Consider the following 19,208-nt stretch of genomic DNA (forward strand, 5'->3'; position numbering starts at 1 on the left):
GCAAGTGCAAGGCTCCCACAGCCAGGGCTGGGGCAGAAAGATTGGATTAGGACTGTTGAGGGATAGATCATTTGGGAAACTATCCCAGTTTGAGGAATAGATTGCTTGGGGACCTATCCCAGTTTGAAGGATAAGTCATTTGGGGATCTATCTCAATTTGAGGGATGATACTACTCATGAGGAAAGATACTACTTATGTAGTGAAGATGTAAATATAGATGCAGTGAATATGCAGATGTTGACTATTTTCTTCTGGTTGTCAAATAGAAGATTTTGTCCCATAACCCTGTGTCTACCAGAGCTGAACTTTCCCTTGCTAAACTTAAAACTCATGGCTGGTGATTACCCAGCCCTCTAGTTTGTCATGGTCTCTCTGCAGGTCCTCTCTGCCTTCCAGGATGTCAACAGATCCTCCCAATAACTCGCTTGGATTTTGGATAACTGTTGGTCTGGATTTGGGTAACCTACCTCAGTTGCTGCACTGAGTCTTTGAACTGGTGAATACACTGCCAGAGATCGAGGCAGACCTGAGTGCAGTAGGCAGACGTCTCCTCCTGAGCTCGGGGTTGACTGCCTGCTGGCCCCTGAGGAGGAAAGGTATCTTCCCACATGTTCTGCTGAGCTTTACTGCAGTGTGATCTTGCTGCAGCGGCTGCCTTTGTTGCTGAGAGACACCAGTAGCTAAGGACCTGCTGGGATCTGTGACCCGGTACTTCCTTCCTTCTCTGCCAGGCAAACCAGCCCACCCCTTCTGGAGTGCCACTGGGAGCTCAGAGGGTGTTATGGGCAATGGTTAGCAAACAGACAGAAGCTGGGCACAGAGCATACTGCCTCACCCCACTTGTGCTCTGAGGTCTGGGCTCTGTGCTCCAGTCCCAAGGTGGGGGCTGGTGTCACTCTTCTGCAGGACAAGTTGCTGCAAAAGGAAAACTGCAGGAAGTCCTGTCACAGGTCAAGGAAAAGCAGATGAAAAGCAAAGGAAAAACAGAAGCTCAAGTATAAGTCAACATCTCTGGTCTGGCGTAGAAAAATCCATTGAATGAGGGATCACGCCACCTTTCATTCTGATTTACCTCCAGGCTGATCCTGGGGACTCCAAGAAAGTTCACTTCCCCTGGAAGAGAGCCAGGAAATTATTTTTTCACAGGCTTTGAGGGTAAGCAGTATGCCTTCCATTGAAAGGCTCGAGATGTGCTTATCTGCCTTCAAGAAAGGGCTGAGTGGCCTCGGGAGAGTATCAAGGAGGTTTTGTAGCTGGCTGATACAATTATTTTAATATTGCTGAGATTTTAGTATACCTGAGATATGTTAGGGCAACGAGAGCCTTGGGCAGACATTTTTTTTTTTTTTTATTATTGCTTAAGCTGACATGATGAATCACCCTTGGTACGTGGTCTCAGCTAGATCTGATACAGTGGCTGTCTGTACCTGCTGTTCTGGCCAGGCAGTTTTTCCATTGTGCAGGTTCTGCAGATAGGATTGGTGGTATGATTTGAACATGAGATACTGGGGGGTACAGAAAAACGATGAGATATCCAGGAAGCTGAAAGGTACATGAATAAGACTTCAGTAATCCTGCATGTTGGAATCTTGGCTCATTTGGAAACCCAACAGATGAAAACTATCTTCAAATTTTGCTGGCAGAGAAAACGCAGCTGTACTTGGAGCACTTTCCCCTTCCTGGCTTTACTTCATAATTCCAGCCAATGTGACATTTTTTCTCCTGCTTCAGACCTGCTGTTCCCCAGTCTGGGTCCTCACAGGCAAAGCATGGGTCCAGGTGATTCACAAGAAGGTTTCTTTGCCTTGATCTCAAACACTAATTCACTACATGCATTTTGAGGTGCAGGTCAGCAGATACCTCAGGCAAGCAAGGAGAGTGACTAAGAGGCAAGGATGTGCCGTGGGTGCACCCTGGAAATGCTGCTGTATTATGTAAGGAGGACCTGGGCTTGACGTAAACATCAGGTCACAGCCTTGAGCACATCCCTGACTTTCCCAGCAGGTTTGGGCTAAGCTGCTGACATGCACAACAGCTTCAGTGTTGCTTCAGTGTCTGCACAGCGGGCAAGGCTTAATGCACATGGTTTTATTGCTCTCTTGTTTACTCCAACCCTGGGCACCACCTTGTTTTTGGGGACAAATCAGGAGTAAAGCAAATGAAGGCAAAATGAGAGAAGGCAAAAGGAACTGATGATAGCAGTTACTGTTCAGTTCAGAGAGACTACAGCATTTTATTATACTTTGCACGGTATCCAGGGGAACCTCAGGAGCTCCCTAGCAACAATATAGCAGGAAAAGCAAGTGTCTTAATTCCTGAAGCAAATGTGTTTGTTCAGGGCTATTGGCCCATGAGCACTATCTGTCCTGGTTGTAATGGAATGGAGAGCCTCTACCTCATTCCACAGGCAGCAAAAATGGGAAAGGCTGCAATTTCTGGAACTGAGGAAAAGGAGTAGACATGGTCTAAGGAACCACGTGGTTGATCCATGAGCAAGGAAATTCTTCTCCAGTCATTAACTGAGATGCAGGGCAAGTCTGTGTATCTTACAGAATAAAACTGTTGTGACCTCTGCATTCTCCCTGCTCTCCTAAAAATCCACCTTCTCAGGTTCCTTCTCTCCTTTTCTATCTCCATTTAATCATCTCTTCACCCAAATCTAATGTTTCTGTGTTTCTGAAGATGACACATGGGATCCTGCCATTGTTTCTCTTATGGCTCTGCTTTAAGTGGATCATAAGAAAACAGGAAACTATACCCTCCATGTTCCCTCAGGATTAGATTTATAAAGGATCCCAAATTTCCTTGACAGTAAAGCTTTCAAAGACATAATGCAACCCTCTAAAACAAGAAGGTCCTAAAGTCCTTTAGGAACTGAGACAACACTGACATGAAAGACAAATGGTTCCATGTGTAAATGTCACCTTACGAGATAGATTTTAGATTTTTAATTTTGAAATTGGGCTTAGGCATGCCTTCTCTTTATTATATAGAGCATCAGTGCATCTTTAATTTCCTCTGCATTTGGTATTTGTTCACCTGATGCTGTTCCCCTGAAAGGCACCAAGACAAGGTGAACTTTGCATGTGTTCAATTTCAGATGAAGGCAGGATATCTGAGAGTTGGTGTGTCCCTCCAGATCTTCCAGCACTGAGCTTTGTTTCACTTGGCCAGGCTGACACATCTATAACCGAAACTGAGCTGTTAACAAAAACCCCTCCTCATTCACTCCTCATAAAGTCTCTAAAGAAATGACCATGTAACACTGTTATCTCCACGTACGGCACAAGAATCCCTGTTCTTGGCAGGCACAGGTGAATCTTCTTCCAGAGACAGGATCACTGGGAAAGAGTTCATAGCTGATCCCAGGTGTCCATGGCACTCGTAGCTCCTTTCTGTTGCTCCTCAGGGTGTAATTGCCAGGCACTGTGCTCAGGTAAGAGCTGCAGACACCTGGAACAAGGTTTGCTTTTCTGGTTGGGAATGTATGAGGCATTCTATCTAAAACATAGTGTTTTTTCCCCAAATGTCCTGATGGTAGGAAAGGGATGGAGCCTTCCCCATGGGTTACATTGCTTTCCCCTGTCTTGACACGAAAAGTTTTCCTCACTAGAGGAAGCAGGGACATAGCTGGGTAATTCTGCTGTTTTCTAGAGCACTCTAAAGGTGAATAACGTTTGCTTTACCACTGATGCACATTGCACTGCAGACACCTTGTCATGGTTTCTCTCTCCCCAATTCAGCTCTGCTATGGATACCTGTGTATTATGTCAGCAGGGTATAACTTTGCCAGCTTCATTGGCATTCAGCATCTATTCCACTTGATCATTTGGAGATGAAGCTGTGTCCCCACACCCAGTTTGGTGCTATTGCAGCATTTCCAGCCATGATGAGCTGAGCAGAACTTGGGCTGATGATTCATTACTGGAAGAGTGTTGAGCATACAAATGAGAGGGTACAATCAGCAGTGAGACTTGCTTTGAGTATTTCTGCTCTGCTTTCCATCACCAGTAGGAACACTTCTAAGACCAGCCTGCAATCTTCTGCAGCCCTGATGGCGGGCTCTCTAATGATGTAGCACTGTAGAAACTCTCTGACAGGCACAGGCAGTGAAAGGAGTCTTCTACTTGCTGAATGTGAATTGCTGCTGGCACGCATCTATGCTAAGCTCCTCCTCTCCTGGTGGCCTCTATCAGTGCATTTTATTAGCCAGGCAAGTGAGCAGTTCAAACAAAGACTGAAACACAAATAATGGACATATGCACCTCACTGCCCTCCTCATATAAATCAGCGTGCAGTGATGAACCGTTATTATTTGTGTGTATCCAGCTACTTGTAGATGGCCACAATCCAGATTAGATGCTCTCTGTGCCAGTACATCTGATTGTCAATAAGAAGCAGCTGGACTCAGCTGAAGCAAAAGCTTTTTCTGCATATGACAGAAGAGTGTTGCTAAAGCTGGATGAGTCCGGGACTGTGGAGGATATATTCCAACAAAAACGTTGAGGTTTTATTTCGCTAAACATCTTCCAGTTCTTTTCTGAAGAAATGTAATCAGAATTTCCCATAATGCATTTGGCAAAGCTGACAGTCAGCACTTTATATGATCTTCTCTCCTTCTGGAGATAACACGTAGTTTTTGGTGTAATCCTATTGACTGTAGTGGTTTTATTTCCATCTGTCCACAGCAGAGAGGTCAGAATCAGGACCTGGCACTTATCCACTGGTGGCACAAAGTGTTGGCTGAAAGGCAGGTGGGGGTGAAAGGGAATAAACATCAGTGAAGAACACAAAAGGATTAAGGTACCAGCCCTGTTGCAGAAAAATCTCCTGTTAATGCTGAAATGGCCAGCAGAAATTGGCAGTTCACTGAAATCAGCAAGTGGTGGTGTGGTAGCAACTCACCCATTTTCGGTACAGTTTCTCTTGCAAAGCATTTGAGTACTTGAGCTCTGCATCCAGCTCTGGGGTCCCCAGCATAGGAAGGATGTTGACCTGTTCGAGCGGGTCCAGAGGACGGATACCAAGTTGATTAGAGGGATAGAGCACTTCTCCTGTAAGTAGAGGCTGAGAGAACTGGAATTTTTCAGCCTGAAAAGAGAAGGCCTCGAGGTAACGTAATTGCATCCTTCCAGTACCTGAAGGGAGCCTACAAGAAAGATGGAGAGAGGTGATTTCCAACAGCATGTAGTGGTAGGGCAAGGAAGAATGGCTTCAAACTGAGAGTAAATTTTTATTACATATAAGAAAGAAATTCTTTACTGTGAGGGTGGTGAAGCTCTGGGACAGGTTAGCCAGAGGAGCTATGGATGCTTCATCCCTGGAAGTATTCAAGGTCAGGTTGGAAGTCACTGATGTTTCCAACCCAGGGTATTCTGTGATTCTATGATTCTATGATTTATCAATCCCTTTAGGAAAGCAGAAGAACTGGGCTATTATGCTGCCTCCCAGGTGCTGAAATGGCCTGTTGTCTCTCTGCATTAGTTATTTGTGTTGAGGTTGTAGTGGTATTTCCAAGTTGAAGTGGGTAAATGTTTATTCTGATGATGCATTTTGATGCCCATCTCCTCTGAGCAATACAGTTATTCATAGAAGCGAGGAAATTTAGCACTCAATAGCTCAGGAAACTCACTCTTTCCTATTTGGAGCCCTAATTAGAGCAATTAATCACTGCTGCTTCTGCCATCTAAGCTTCCAGGCTAGAATATATTGTCCTCTCTTGTCAGAGCAGAAATGTAAAAATGGTTTCCCTTTACCTGACACTTTGCCAGTACAGCCTTTATCAGTGTCTGCCTCCTACCAGCTTCTATCTTGCCTGAGAGCTGAAGCTGAAAATGTAAAGAACAAAATGACGTGACTGTTCCAAAAGAAAGAAGAAGTGTGAAATTTTAAGAGATCAGATTCTACTCTCTTTGTGTGGGTTTAAATTGGATTTCTCCTCCTGAACTACCTTACTTGGGAATTTCTTTTGGGTTTCCATACTGCTGTAACAAGGTGAATTTTTTTTTTTTTTTTTTTTTTTTACCAGAAATACCCTGACAATTTCATTGTAGAGAGGGGTGTTCTTTCCACTTGATGCAGTTAGAACTTCTCCCCACAAAATCCCTACCTACCAAAATTTTCCAGAATGGGGATTAGGTTGCCTCTGTGTTACGATTCCATGCCTGCCCCTTGGCTGGTCCATCCAGTGTTTAACTGGTTAAATGTGTGATTCTCATTGCACTCTCCCTACTTCCCCATGTATCTGTGTGCATTATATGAGGAGTTGCAGGGCCTGGGGACAACAGCACAGCACCACGGCCCTCTGTATCTCAAATCGGACAACTCTGTAAGTCAAGGACATCAGTGCTTTAGTCTTTCTTCTGTGTGGCCTTGCGACAGCAATACCTCCTTCAGGGAGGAAAGGTATTTCTTGTGGCACCTGACCTTCTGGTGTGCTGTACCCCACGGCATACTGAGGCTCTGCTAGTGAGGATCTCACTGGTCTCCAGTTTAAGGTGAGCAGCTGAAGACCTTAACAGTCCCCAGCTTGCCTCTTTTCCTCGTGAGACCTGTGAAAAAGCATGTGCTGGTGTTTTCCTGCCCGCAGAACTGCAAGGTTTCGCGAGGGCCCACCCTGGAGTGTCACTGGGGAAGGGTCAGATGTGGCTCCACGATGCTGGAAGTGCCTGCACTTGTGCTGAGATTTAGTGGCTGAGTGGGGGCTCTTATGCTCCACTGCAGAGCCAAACATAATGGGTGAGCTTGTCTCAGCAGCGGCAGTAGGAAAGATGAAGATGGCCCTGTCTCCACAGCCAACATACGTGTTTTTGCCACACATACACAAGACTGAAAGCTCCCAGTACGCAGCTACAAACACAGTAGGTACCAGACTGCAAGTCTAGTAGAGTCATGTGTACAAGTTTTTGAATAGTCATCTGGAGATCTGAAGCATTTACAGCTGCATGTATAAGGCAAGCTGAAATTCTTGCTATTGGTAGCTTTTGCTAACATTATGAATGGTCTGACAGCAGAATTGTGAAATATCCATTTTCTTTTGGTGTAAATACATTCTGCTGCTTCCTTATCACTCAGCTTCAAAACCTCTTACAATGAAACAGTTCTCTGGATCTGAGATGTTAACACTAATGTTTGCCTTTTTGCTGCCCTTGATGAAAAATTAATGAACTATGAATGAATGAACAGTTCTGCCCTGTTTATGCTTTTTTTCTTTTCATGCTTGGATGCCAAGACGTATTTACTGAAACAGGGTCGCTTTTTGACTTTTGAGACAAATCATTCCAGGAAAACTTCCAGCTGGGATCCTCATTCTTGGACCTCTGGATCTTGCAGACCTCAAACAGGTAAGAACTGCCACAGCCCTCCAGCAAAGGGCAGCCCAGAGCATCTCACGGCTCTTGTAATGTGGCAAACATTGTTTGTTGCTCACTTCTAATTACTGCCCCACCAGCTGAATGAGTAATTCAGTGCACTGTTAATAGGCTATCCCCCTAAGCACAGAGGAAACAAAGAGTGTGCACTTTGCCATCCTAAGCCTGTGTGCATGCTGTTCCTTTGGAGGAGTTGCTAGAGGGAGCAGAATATAAATACTGAACCCAAGACAGAACTGTTGTGAAAAGTCTGCAATGGGATTCCTTTTGTTTTGTTCGGAGGGGGATAGAGAGAGTTCTCCTCCCGCCCACCCCCCTCCCCCCCACCCCTCCACTTGACTTGAACATCTTGCTTTAGAAAAAAAGCGACCCGGGAGCAGTTTCACAAATGCAACCTAGGTCTGCCGCACCCAGTGCCACTGTGTAACAAGTCTGGAGCCTTGGAGGTGTGACAGTAGTCTGTCTTCCTCGTTCTTGTAATGCAGGACAGCGTTTCACCTGGGCTGCAGTGCGACCCGCCTTACCTTCTCTCAACACACGCACAGAACACACTGTGCCACACTGCGCTCATTTCCAGGGCTTCAGAAGTTCCTTGCACGTATCCAGTAGGTTCTGACTCAGTGGTTTCACAAGAGACAGCTGCTTGTTCCCACTGAGAAGACAACACAGGTACACTGAGCAGGGGAACACGAAGCTCAACAGTCCAGGTAAACCTGGGTGATGATGGTGCCTTTCAACATTTTTCTGGTAGCTCTCCAAGGATTTTTACTGAAGAGGAAGTCTCTGTGCTAGCCAAATACATTTCTGTGCAGCTATCTGCTCCAAATTTGTTGAGAGAAGCACCCTTATGTTCCATTCAGCATAACAAACCATACTTCTTAGCAGTAGTTTCACACAGAGCTGTATCAGGATCTCTTTCCTTTTGATTTAGAGCAAAAAAAATGGATCAGAAAGCAGTGTACGATTTTTTTCAATCTCCCAGTCTCTTTTTGGTGGTAGTAATTTTTTCAATTGCTAGTAATTTTGAGCGCTCAGGGAAGGAGGTTCTGGTCCTGGAATTAACACAGCCTTTGATTATACATCAACAGATTTTGGACAGATTAGGTAGTTTTCAACACTTGTATTTCCATTTCCTCTGTTTTCCCAGGAGCCTAATTTAGATGATCTGCACACACCAGTAGCTTCTGTGTCATTCAGGAAATGGTAAATATTCTAAAAAGCAAGGAAATAGAATTTTTTCAGTGGCTCCTTTCCAGTGAAAGCATGAGCTCTTTTTGGTAAGACTTTCCCTGTTTCTAGGAGCCATCTGACCTAGAGCTACCACTACCAGCCTCTACTCAGATCCATGACTGACAATCCCTTGCGAAGGCATTCATTTTAATCCTTCATTTGTGAGGAAATGCCAAAATTTGGATGTTGGCACATAAGGCCTCACCCGCACCATGTGTCAAACTCCTTATTTGACCTCTACAGGAACTGGTGGCACTCAGTAATTTGTAGGATGGCTCTACTTAATCTCCCTAAATTTAATAATTTAAATGCCTGGAGATTTCACTGAGTATTTCTGTGAGATAAGCTTTCATTTAAAATGTAGAACCTGCGAGAAAAAGCAAATTGTGAAAGAACCTTCTCTAAACCCAAGTATTAGGTTTCCAAAAATATAAACCCTGGGAAATAATCCTTTTAGATATTATAGGTATTCTTCCATTCTCAAATCTTAATATAAAACCAATGAATGCTTTGGAACGTTTAGTCCTCTGAACCCATTAAGAGGATCACGATAAGCCTTCTCTCCTCCCACACTTCACTTTATCCTCTGCTAACAATGGCCACAGAGGAGACCAACTAGTGAAGATGCTTGAGGTATTTAGTAGGTGCTTAAATCCTACCTGCTGTAGTGAAACAAATGATTCATTTGCAAAGATCATGAAATGAACTTCCCCATTAAACAGACCCATGCCAGGAGAAGAATTCTGTAAGTGAAACCCTGGGAGATTCTGCTACGTTGTATTACTATGGGAATACCTCTACTGGATAGTTTCACTCAGGACACTGACTCTTCTGAGTTCTGGTAATGAGTCAGTACCTGTGTTTCACTAGAAGTGTTTCCTCCCATAAAACTTAAGGAGGTCTTCCAGACACCTAAAATTCCATGACAGAAGTAGCAGCAATCTGCACTGTCATCTCCTCTCCTACCACAAAGTAACCTCATGGAAGTTTAAGGCAGCTGGGTCTGAAGAAGGAATGAAAGAGGACAGCGGGACTTTTTTTTCTCCTGTAAAGGAAATACACGTTATAGAGTCCTATGGCTTCTTAAAAGACTTGATCTTCAGTTACAGACTATTTTGGATGACATCAGGGTGACACAGCCATAAACTTCAGCTGAACTTCACCATGTGCCTGAGCATTGGGCAGAAAGCACATGGCACAGCTGGCCAGCAGAAAGTGAGGCAGTTATTTGAGTCCTGTCATTAGAACACCAGTTTGGCGATTTCACTCTTTGAAAGCTATGCAGGGAGAGCTTCAGAACTGATATTTTAAGAATGAGAACACACAGATTCCATGCAACCAACTTAAACTCTCAAGATTTCTTCTAGTTGCCTTGTTTGGGCAATGCCTCCTTGTGGGCAGGAAACACTGTATGCTGAATTGTTGCAACAGGAATTTGAAGTTTTCTTGTCCAGCATTCCATTAGCCTGTGGACTTCCTGGAGACCATCTATTACCTGCTAAACTGTTATTTAGACCACCTGTTGCTGATTCTGGAACATGTACTAAGCACTAGTCACATTAATTACTGAGAGATAATCGGACAGTGATCATGAGGAATTCAAATCTTACCCTTATGTATGTTAATTGGAAATACAGGCCTGTATTAAGAAGAGATAACTTTAGCACACTATAAGAGTGCCATCATAAGAAATTAACAGATTTTTAGCAGCAGAATTAACCTAAAATATTTTAACATCTTGTAACTGAGAAATATCTGACTTACAATTTCATGGTAAAAGCTGGAATTTTATGTCACGGTTCCATTTGTACTAGTTGTAAGTCCCTGAAAAACAAGTATTTGTAATGAAAATGGTAATCAAATACTAGTTTCAGTTGTACTACTAGACATCCATCTAAGAAAATAAAGAATATGAAATGAAGAGCATTAGGCTTTTCTTACAGGATATGCTGTGCTTTAAAACTTATTTTATTGATCCTAAAGTTACAAGATCAATTACTGACATTTTCTTGAGGATCAATCTTGGATTAAATGGCAAAATGAAGAAAAGGTTTTCATAGGTACTATATCCAAAAGCAGAAACAGATTGCCGTTCTCAGGTGAACATTCAGAAACCTTTTCTGATCATTAAACATTATGTCTGAAATATATCTAAGTTGTACCAGCCACCATAGCGCTTTTTGGTGAACCAAAGAAGTCCTACAGTAAAATCAAACTTTTGAGTAAAATCTGTACTACTTGAATACAATTTCCCTCTAACACCATTTTTAGCTGTTTTCAGATTTATGTATATTCTGTCTGTCAATTACAATGCAAAGTATAAGTAACAGATTTAAGCAAGGATGTTGGAGTGTGAAAATAATTCATGTGAATTGCTAATAGGCTGGTGGGAATACATTTTTTCCACATGAAGGAAAATCCTGTCTCATCAAAGACAGCAGGCTTGATTTTCCACTGTTTCATCCCTTGACTAGTCCCCCATTACCTGCAGAAGGGACAGGAAAGCTGAGAGCAGTCTGCTACTAAATCAGTGCTCCACTGTGACCAAAACAGCAGTATTGCGTCTATTCTTCCCTCCCTTTGAACAGATGAGAGTAAAGCTGTAAGCGAATTAAAACAGCAAGCCAAGGGGCAAAAAGCAGTCTTGTCAGTGCTTCAGCTAGGCAAAATGGAGACTTGATAGCACATACATGATGTTTCTCTTCTGTTCTCCCTGGTCTTGCTAGTTAAGGCAAAAGCCTTGCAGTTAACATCCTCCAGTGACATGAATCGATCAGGTTTGCATTCCCCTTGACAATCATGTGACAGAGAATGGTAAAAAAAGGGACAGTATGAGTCCTGTCAGGTAATTAACCTAAGCTTCAATGCTTCCCACACCCAGCCTATTTTCAATTTCAGCACAGTATAGTTTATACACTCTAACATTATTGCTCAGAAGATAGAATGATGATTCAGGTTTACTAAAAACAGCTTCACAATACTGCAATCATGCTTGTGAAGCTTCATCTTGTATCCTGTATTTAGAAGTTTCTTCTCACTGAGAAATAAATTCGTGTGGTGTTTTATCAGAAAAGTTAGTCACCAGATACCTGAAACACTGATAAACCATCTTTAAGAAAACATGGCTTGTTTGGTCAATTTGCCTGCCAATTTTTTTTTCCTGCTTTTAAAAAAATGTGAATAATGCCATAGGTGACCTCCCTTAATACTGCTGTCCATACAAACCACAAATAACTGAGAAATAATATGCCACTGCTGCATCCTGTCATGCCAGAAGATCAAGATTAGTTTGAAGATTACTTAGAGTAGGTGTTACATATAATTTGTGCCCAGATCCACTGAAGTCAATGAAATGATGCCTACTGGCTTCTGTGGGAGTCCAACTTGGACTTTACTCTGGCAATCTGTCCACCACTAAATTAAGCTATTACAGGGGATAAAAGCCCAAATGAAGAAAAGTAGAAATTTGGGAACTAAAACTGAGCAACAAATAAATATTCTAATTCAATGGCATTCTGGAAAGACTTAAATAAAACACAAACACACTTACACAGGCATGTACACACACATACACACACAAAAAAAATTATGAATTTAACAATCTTAAAAATCCATAGTCTAAAATTGTTTACATTTAAACAATTGAGCATAATAGGTAGCTTTCTTGACTTTCCATTTATTTCCCTGAGCACTGATCTTTGGAACATCTGGAGTTTCAGAATTGTCTAGTTCATAATTCCTAAAATAGTTATCTTAAGTAAAATGTTGTCTTTTTATGTCAAAAAAATCAATTCCTTAAGTAAAACTAGGATACAACTTCCATGAACTACAGTGTGTATAGCCAATTTTTAAAAAAACCAACAACCATTATTACATGTCTGCATCTGTATTTAGGCACCTAGCTGGTCTGCTTTTCACAATCACCGTGCAGTCTAGCAGTTCCCATTTAATTCAGTATCGGGTGCTATGCTGTCTCATAAACTCATCCAATTAGAGACCTACATAAGCATTTAGCCTCCTTGCTTTAGAGATTTTGCAAAATCTCATCTGCATAGGCAATACATTACAGAATCGGTCTTGTGCCTGAATCAATATTACAGGAAAAGATTACAGGACTTCCCAGTCCCTTTCCCATAATGGGTTAAGGAGATGCATCTGCAGAGAGGCAGCATAAAACCAGTCTTCAGTACTAAAATGGGAATTAGCTAGGGCATATGTTTCAGACTGGCATTCCACACCAGGAAATCTGCTGGTCAAAAGGAGCTCTATTTTAAATTTCTATTTAGAACTACTTGGCAAATTGGCAACTGCTGCTTTTTACTCTCTTCTCTAGATCAGAGCTTTAATTGTGAGCTTCACAGACATCAGTTTGCAACTTTGAGACTTCTCAGGCATTCTGCATTTTAGATTATACAAAGTGTGCAAGTCAAAACATTTTAAAAAACAAAACAGTGCAGAGATATTTGAATATTTTAAGCTAAAATCTTCTCTCTCCAGTTCTAAGGCTGCAAATTACGTCAGCCTCTCTGCAGCTAAAAAGTTCAAAATAATTTTCCATCAACCACAGAAATAGACTGTAACTTTGCATACCCTTAACTCACTCTCTCTTTTCCCCCTCTCTCTATGGGTAGCTGATACACTGGCATTATGCAGCAGGCTCCAAACACAGGATTAACAAAAAGGTTATTTTGTAATACTTCATTTCAGTATGATGTAACTGGAGGAGGGGGTACTGAACCAAATGCAACCAAGAGAGCTGCTTTTTGGTTCTTTGTGCGACATGAAATCAAGCCTTTGCCTGTTCTCAAATGATGTTATAAAATATGCCATACCTGCTTTTCTTTGATTAGTACTTTTTTTATACTATCTGGTAGTGACATTCCACAGCAAAATCCAAAAGGAGGATTTAGCACTTTTTTTCTCTTTGCAGAAAACCTTTTTAATACTTCTGAGTTCATGAAGAGTTAACAGAATACAATCCCATTACATCTCCCCTCCCCCTCTTCAGAAATCATAGTGGCCTTTCTTTAAATAAACAAAACAAAACAAACAAAAAAATCCGTACTTTAAAATAAGAGTATAAATACTGTTTTGAGAACACATTTGGAAGATGTCTTCCAAGATGGTTTTTTCCCTCTCCTTTAAAACTGTGACTACTGCACCAGTTAAGGCTGTTTACAATATATATATTTTTCAAATAAAACTTCTACTATTCAAGCTTACCAGATTGATGAATTGTAACAGATAAAATGGAACTCTTTACAAGGTAAACCATGTAGTTGTACAAAATAGAATTATACCCTTCACCTTTGCAAAACAAAAAGAAATCCTGCCTTGCATTAAAAACACAGAACCTGTTTACAAAAAGGAATGTGTATGACATTTGGACTTCCTTTTTAACTGCCATATCCTAGCAACATCTCAGTTATTTTAGTAAAGGAACTAATCATCAATTTTAAACTGCAGTGAATTTACCAAACATTTTCACTATAGACTTCTGAAAGCTTTTACAGTAAGAAGTTATCAACAAAAGCAGGCACGTTAGTGTACAAAAACGTTGATTTTTTTCCTGTTTCTTTTTCAAAGTGCAGGTTTTTCTCAATGTGCATCTTACAAGACCAACGAATGTTTTAACTCACTAAATCTTAAAACAGAACTCAATTCTCCCAAGGAGTAGTGTAAACGTTAAAGATCCCCAATACACCTCTAGTAAACGTGACACAAATGTCTCTGCGTTGTTTAGAAATTTAGCTCTTTTGAGAGGTAAAGAAGCTTCATGACACCTTTTCCTTACACTGGCTGGTTATCATAAATGGGTAACTCTGGACTTCTAAAGCTGGAGACTGATGAATCACTTGAAGGGAACTAAACTTGGCTACAGAGGAGAGGCGACGGGAGGAACCAACCCTTAGGCGTTTCTTGCGCAGCCTTCGCAAAATTCAGCCGCCGGCGGACGAAGAAGGGTCGGTGTGGGCGAAGGAAGAGGGGGGAGGAAAGGGAAAGCAGGGAAAGAGGGAGGAGAAGCTTCCGCAGAGCCAGAGGCACGGCGGCACCCCGCCCGTGTCAAGCTGCGGCCGCGGCAGCGGGACCATCCCGTCGGTGATGCGAGAATCGTCCCCGAGCCCCGCGGCTGCGAGGTGCGGGCGGGCCCGCTCCCGGCTGTCCCGGTCCAGGTCCCGCTCCCGGCTGTCACGGCGATCCAGGGATCGGGCGGGGAGCCGGACGCCCCGCCGGCGGTCCGCGCTAGGTGCCGTGAGCGCAGGGTTCCCCGGGGTAGATCTCATCGTAGGCGGGGGGCTGCTCGCTGGGCACCGGGTAGCAGTAGGGGTAGGAGGCGTTGAGGTCGGGGTCCATGGGCGAGTAGCCCGGCAGCTCGACGGAGGGATGCCCGCCGCAGTGCACCTCCACGCCGGCCTCGTCGAAGACGTGGAAGACGCCCACGTTGATGTAGGAGACGGCCTGGAAGGGGCAATCCCCGGGGCTGAGCTCGGGCTCGCCGCCGGAAAAGAGGGAGCCCTGGCTGTGGCGCGGCGCCCGCCGCCCGCCGCCACCGCCCCGTCGCCGCCTTCGACGCCCGCCCGACGCCGCCGCCGCCGGGGCCGCTCTCCGCCGCCGCCGCCTCCGTCCGCGCTGCTGCGCGGCCTTGTAGTTCTTGACGAGGAGCAGGTTGAGCAGGCCCAGGAGGCACTCCAGCGCGTTGAAGACGGTGGAGAGCACCAAGCCTTGCTGGTAGTCCCGCAGCTTTTGGCAGCGAAGCGCCGCGGCGGAGCCGTCGGGGGCCGCGGGGCCGCTCCGCGGGCGGGCCGCGCCGCCGGGCTGCAGCAGGCAATAGTGCGAGTACTTCCTCTCCACCAGCGACACGGTGTCGCCGTCGATGACGGCGCCGGCGAAGGCGCTCAGCACGCCCAGCATGAACACCAGCACCCCCAGAAGCAGGAAGTTCTGCCGCCCCCCGGGCGACGCCTTCTCCACCGGCCCCGACGGCGCGGCCGCCGCCTCCGCTCCGCAGGGGCTGCCGCTCGCCGGGTCCGGGTCCCCGGCCGGAGCCAAGGCCAAGGCTGAAGCCGGGGCCGGTGCTGGGGTCGGAGCCGGCGCCGGGGGCGCCTCGTCGGGCGGGCGACAGCAGAGCAGCGCAGCGGCGAGCAGCGAGAGGCCGGCGGCCAGCAGCAGCCCCGAGTAGAAGGCGCCGGCGGCGGTGCCCAGGCGGAAGGGCTCGCCCTTGAGCTCGGAGCCCAGCGAGAAGCACTTGAGGCCCACGGCGGCGGCGCTGAGGGCGCAGGCGAGCAGGAGGCAGCTGGAGAGCGCGGCGCAGGCTCCCCGCACGCTCCACTTCATCCTCCGCGCCGCCGCCGCCGCCGCCGCCCCGCCGCCCGCCTCATCCTCCTCCCGCGGACCCCCCCGGCCCCGCGGCGGCGGCGGCGCGGCGCGGCGCGGCCATGCGAGCGCGGCGCTCCCCGACGGGGCGGCTGCGCTGCGCTCCGCTCCGCACGGCAGGCAGCTGCCGGCCGCAGTGAGCCGGGCGCGGCGAGCGCGCAACGCTCCCCCCACCGCCTCCCGGCCGCCGCCGCCTCCTCGTCCCCGCCCGCCCTCTCTTATCGCGGCGGCTGCGGGGAGGCGATTAATTATGGATGGGAGCCGCGGCGGGCGGGGGGGACGGAGGGGGCGGCCCGCCGGCCCGCTGCGGGTGGCGGGGGCAGAGCGCGACCCCCGGCGAGGCTCGGGGGCGGTGGGGCTGGTCAGCCCGCCTTTCCACCCGCGAAACGGGGCGGGGGGAGCGCACGCCGCCCTCCGGCCGGCTCCCCACGGGTGGGCACGGCGAGGGACGCACAGCTGGGGCAGGGGGTGGCGGTGGTTTGAACACCCCCCGCGGCTTCCGTTGCCGAGGGCTGCCGCTCGCTCCTGTCTTCTCTCCCCCTCTTTATTTTATTTATTTATTTCTTGGCGCTTGCGCTCGCCAGGAGGCCGGCGAGCCGCCGTGCATCGCTGCGACTGCGTTGCGGTGTGTCGGCGGCTCTGATGCGGCGAGCGGACCGAGTGCCCCGCGCCGCGCTGCCCGCGGAGGCGGCGGTCCCCAGCACCCCTCTTTGTTCAGTGCATTGCGCCCCTCCGGGCCACGCACGTCGCTCCGTGGGCTGCGGGGCTCGGGGGACGACAACCCAGGGCGGCCGGCTCGGGGCGCCCCGTCCGGGAGCGCCTGCAGCTTCGGGGGTGGAAGCCGATTCGGGGGTGGCGCCGCAGTTGCCCTGGCAGAGGGTGACCCGGCGACTCCTCGGGCAGCACCCGGGGTGGCCTTCTGAAGGAGAGGTTGGAACCTCAGCCGCGGAGCCGGGGAGCAGAGGGGCCATGCTTGTGCTGGCAGACAGGCGCCGGACGGGGAGGGGGGTCTTGAGGAAGGCTTTTCCTCGCCAGTCTCTTTCCTTCCAGAAAGCTGTAGCTCCAGCTTCCCCATTTTCCCTATCTGCCGTGCGCACGCCAGTCTTGCTGGGTATTTTTAGCTGGCGCCACTGATTAGCATTCAGGGGAGCAAGCCAGAGAATGAAAGCAGTTTTCCAAGCCGTTTGCTCTTCCATCAGGGCAAATGCACCTGTTGGTGGCAGGAGGGGGTGTGTGGCATTATCCGGTGTTTAGCTTCCTCCAGAGATGCGACCTTGCCCCCTTTATTCCTCTAACAGGCCCTGTTGGCACCTTCTTGAGGAGCATCAGCACCTTGCTGCAATCCTGGGCAGATGGGCACGGGTCTCCATTGCAGTATCTGCTCCTCCCTGAGAGAAGTTTCTGGGCCCTGTGTGGGACACTAGTCCTCCCAAGGGAGCTTGGTGGAGGCCGTCGTACCTGGAGCCCAGCTGTCTGTGGTTGCTCAGTCCAAAAGTATCATGGGCTCCAAAGAGACATGTCATCCTGCCACTTGGGTCCACACAGACAAGGGAATTTTGCTCCCTCCCTCCTGTTCACAAAGGTTCCATGGAACACTGACTGTGTGAAGAAACAAGACAATCCTGACCAACCTTCTTTTGTCCCTCCAAAAAGGGGTGGCCTGGTATGCCCTGCACAGTCATCATCATCTCTTGCTCTTCCCAGGCTGTCCCTGACTCCTGGGGATTGGGGTGTGTTAGTCTGCTGATCTGTGGCCACGCAAAGATTTTACTGCAGGATCTGAGACTTTGGCTCTGCTGGTGGTGAGCGCCTGGACTGCTGGGGAGGATCTTCATGTTTCTGGAGAAGAACTTTCCATGTCCCCATGACTCCAGTGCGTACAGGACACACAAAAATATTGCAGGTACTTCCTGAAGTCTCCGTTGAACGTCAAAACGTTGCCTCAGAAAGAACGTGTTAAGTCTCAATCCAGCTGTCAGTCCAGAGGACCCTGCTAGATGCACTCTGTGTGTGTGTTTGTGTAGGCAGAAGAGGTGTAGTTAGTGGGAAGTAAACACTTAATGAACTAATTATATGTAGAATGGGCAAAGTGCCTTAGTCCCTGACACACAACATAAACTTATATGTGAGGGAAATGTGTGATTAGTATAATTTGGTTGTTACTGTCAAGAGCTTAAAAAAAAAAAAGAACTATTTATTGTGAATAATGAGAACATTCATTTAACACTAAATAAACACAAACTTAAGGAGAGCTGTAAGCCTTTATGCACCAAATTATTAGGCAGCATTGGTTAGAGTAGAAAAAGCAATCCTTGCACTGGGGGCAAAATGATCCTTTACTGTATGAAAAGTTTCCTTATGTTTCTTTCCTCTGTCCTGTTTTGGCAACTGCCAGAAGTGGGGGCAGCAAAGCTTCTCCAGCAAGGTCCTTCATGTGTTCTTACAGGTGTCTCAGGTGTTCAGTCTTCCTCATCTTGAATGTAATCTTCTAAAGAAAGGACCTTCCCTGTGTTTGTGACAGGAGACTCATCTTTGATAGCATCCCACAAAGCCGTGCATTGTGAGAGGCCAGGCTAATATACAAGTTTAATAATGTCATTAGTAATTCTGTTACACCTTTTTATCCCTCCTGTAGAGCAACTTGCTGCTGTTAAGATTTTCCAGCTCTTACCTGTTTCTCTCCAAAATGCTTCTTTGGCTTCCACGCACCGCGTTCGGTACGCAAAGCCAGAAGTTTCACTACCAACTTATTTCACCACGTTATTTATTATTCATAAACTTCCCATGTTTCAGTGTCACTCTGAGTTAGCCCAGTTTCTCATAGGGTTATTTACAGCTTTGCACATTGACACACTTTCAGTAAGAGGATACTTTATAAACACACACATACACACAGAGTATGGTCATTAACGTATCCTGCACATCGAAGTTTGACTGTCTTTGAATAAGATGTCTGAAAACATCAGAATGATGTTTTTACATTTATAATAACAGACATAAGAATCTATAATGCATCTATAGTCTTACATTGAATAATTTGTTGATGATTGAGTTGGAATTACTGCAAAAAAAGGACTGACCTACCACTCCAAATAAAGGTCATTGAAGAGTTCTCTGGATCCCAAAGGATAGTGCTGATCACCTCTAATAGTCTTAGCTAGTAGCTCCTTCAGATAAGGGTTAGGCTGCCCATTTGCATGTTTATAGCTGATCTGCGTGTTTCTAATTGGTCA

At 46.5% G+C, this 19,208-nt stretch overlaps 1 protein-coding gene across 1 annotated transcript; it reads right to left on the bottom strand.

The window, feature by feature from the left end:
• Positions 1 to 10,542: 10,542 nt before the first annotated feature.
• LOC114067106 (transmembrane protein 271-like) lies at positions 10,543 to 16,364 on the bottom strand. Its single transcript, XM_027902364.1, has one exon. It carries the CDS (start codon positions 15,934 to 15,936, stop codon positions 14,845 to 14,847), a length of 1,092 nt encoding a protein of 363 aa, XP_027758165.1. The 5' UTR covers positions 15,937 to 16,364; the 3' UTR covers positions 10,543 to 14,844.
• Between the last annotated feature and the right edge of the window lie 2,844 nt (positions 16,365 to 19,208).

Source organism: Empidonax traillii, unplaced genomic scaffold (genome assembly GCF_003031625.1).
Source record: "Empidonax traillii isolate 1590-97213 ecotype Southwest subspecies unplaced genomic scaffold, ASM303162v1 scaffold2:size4533513, whole genome shotgun sequence".
NCBI classification, from domain to species: domain Eukaryota; kingdom Metazoa; phylum Chordata; class Aves; order Passeriformes; family Tyrannidae; genus Empidonax; species Empidonax traillii.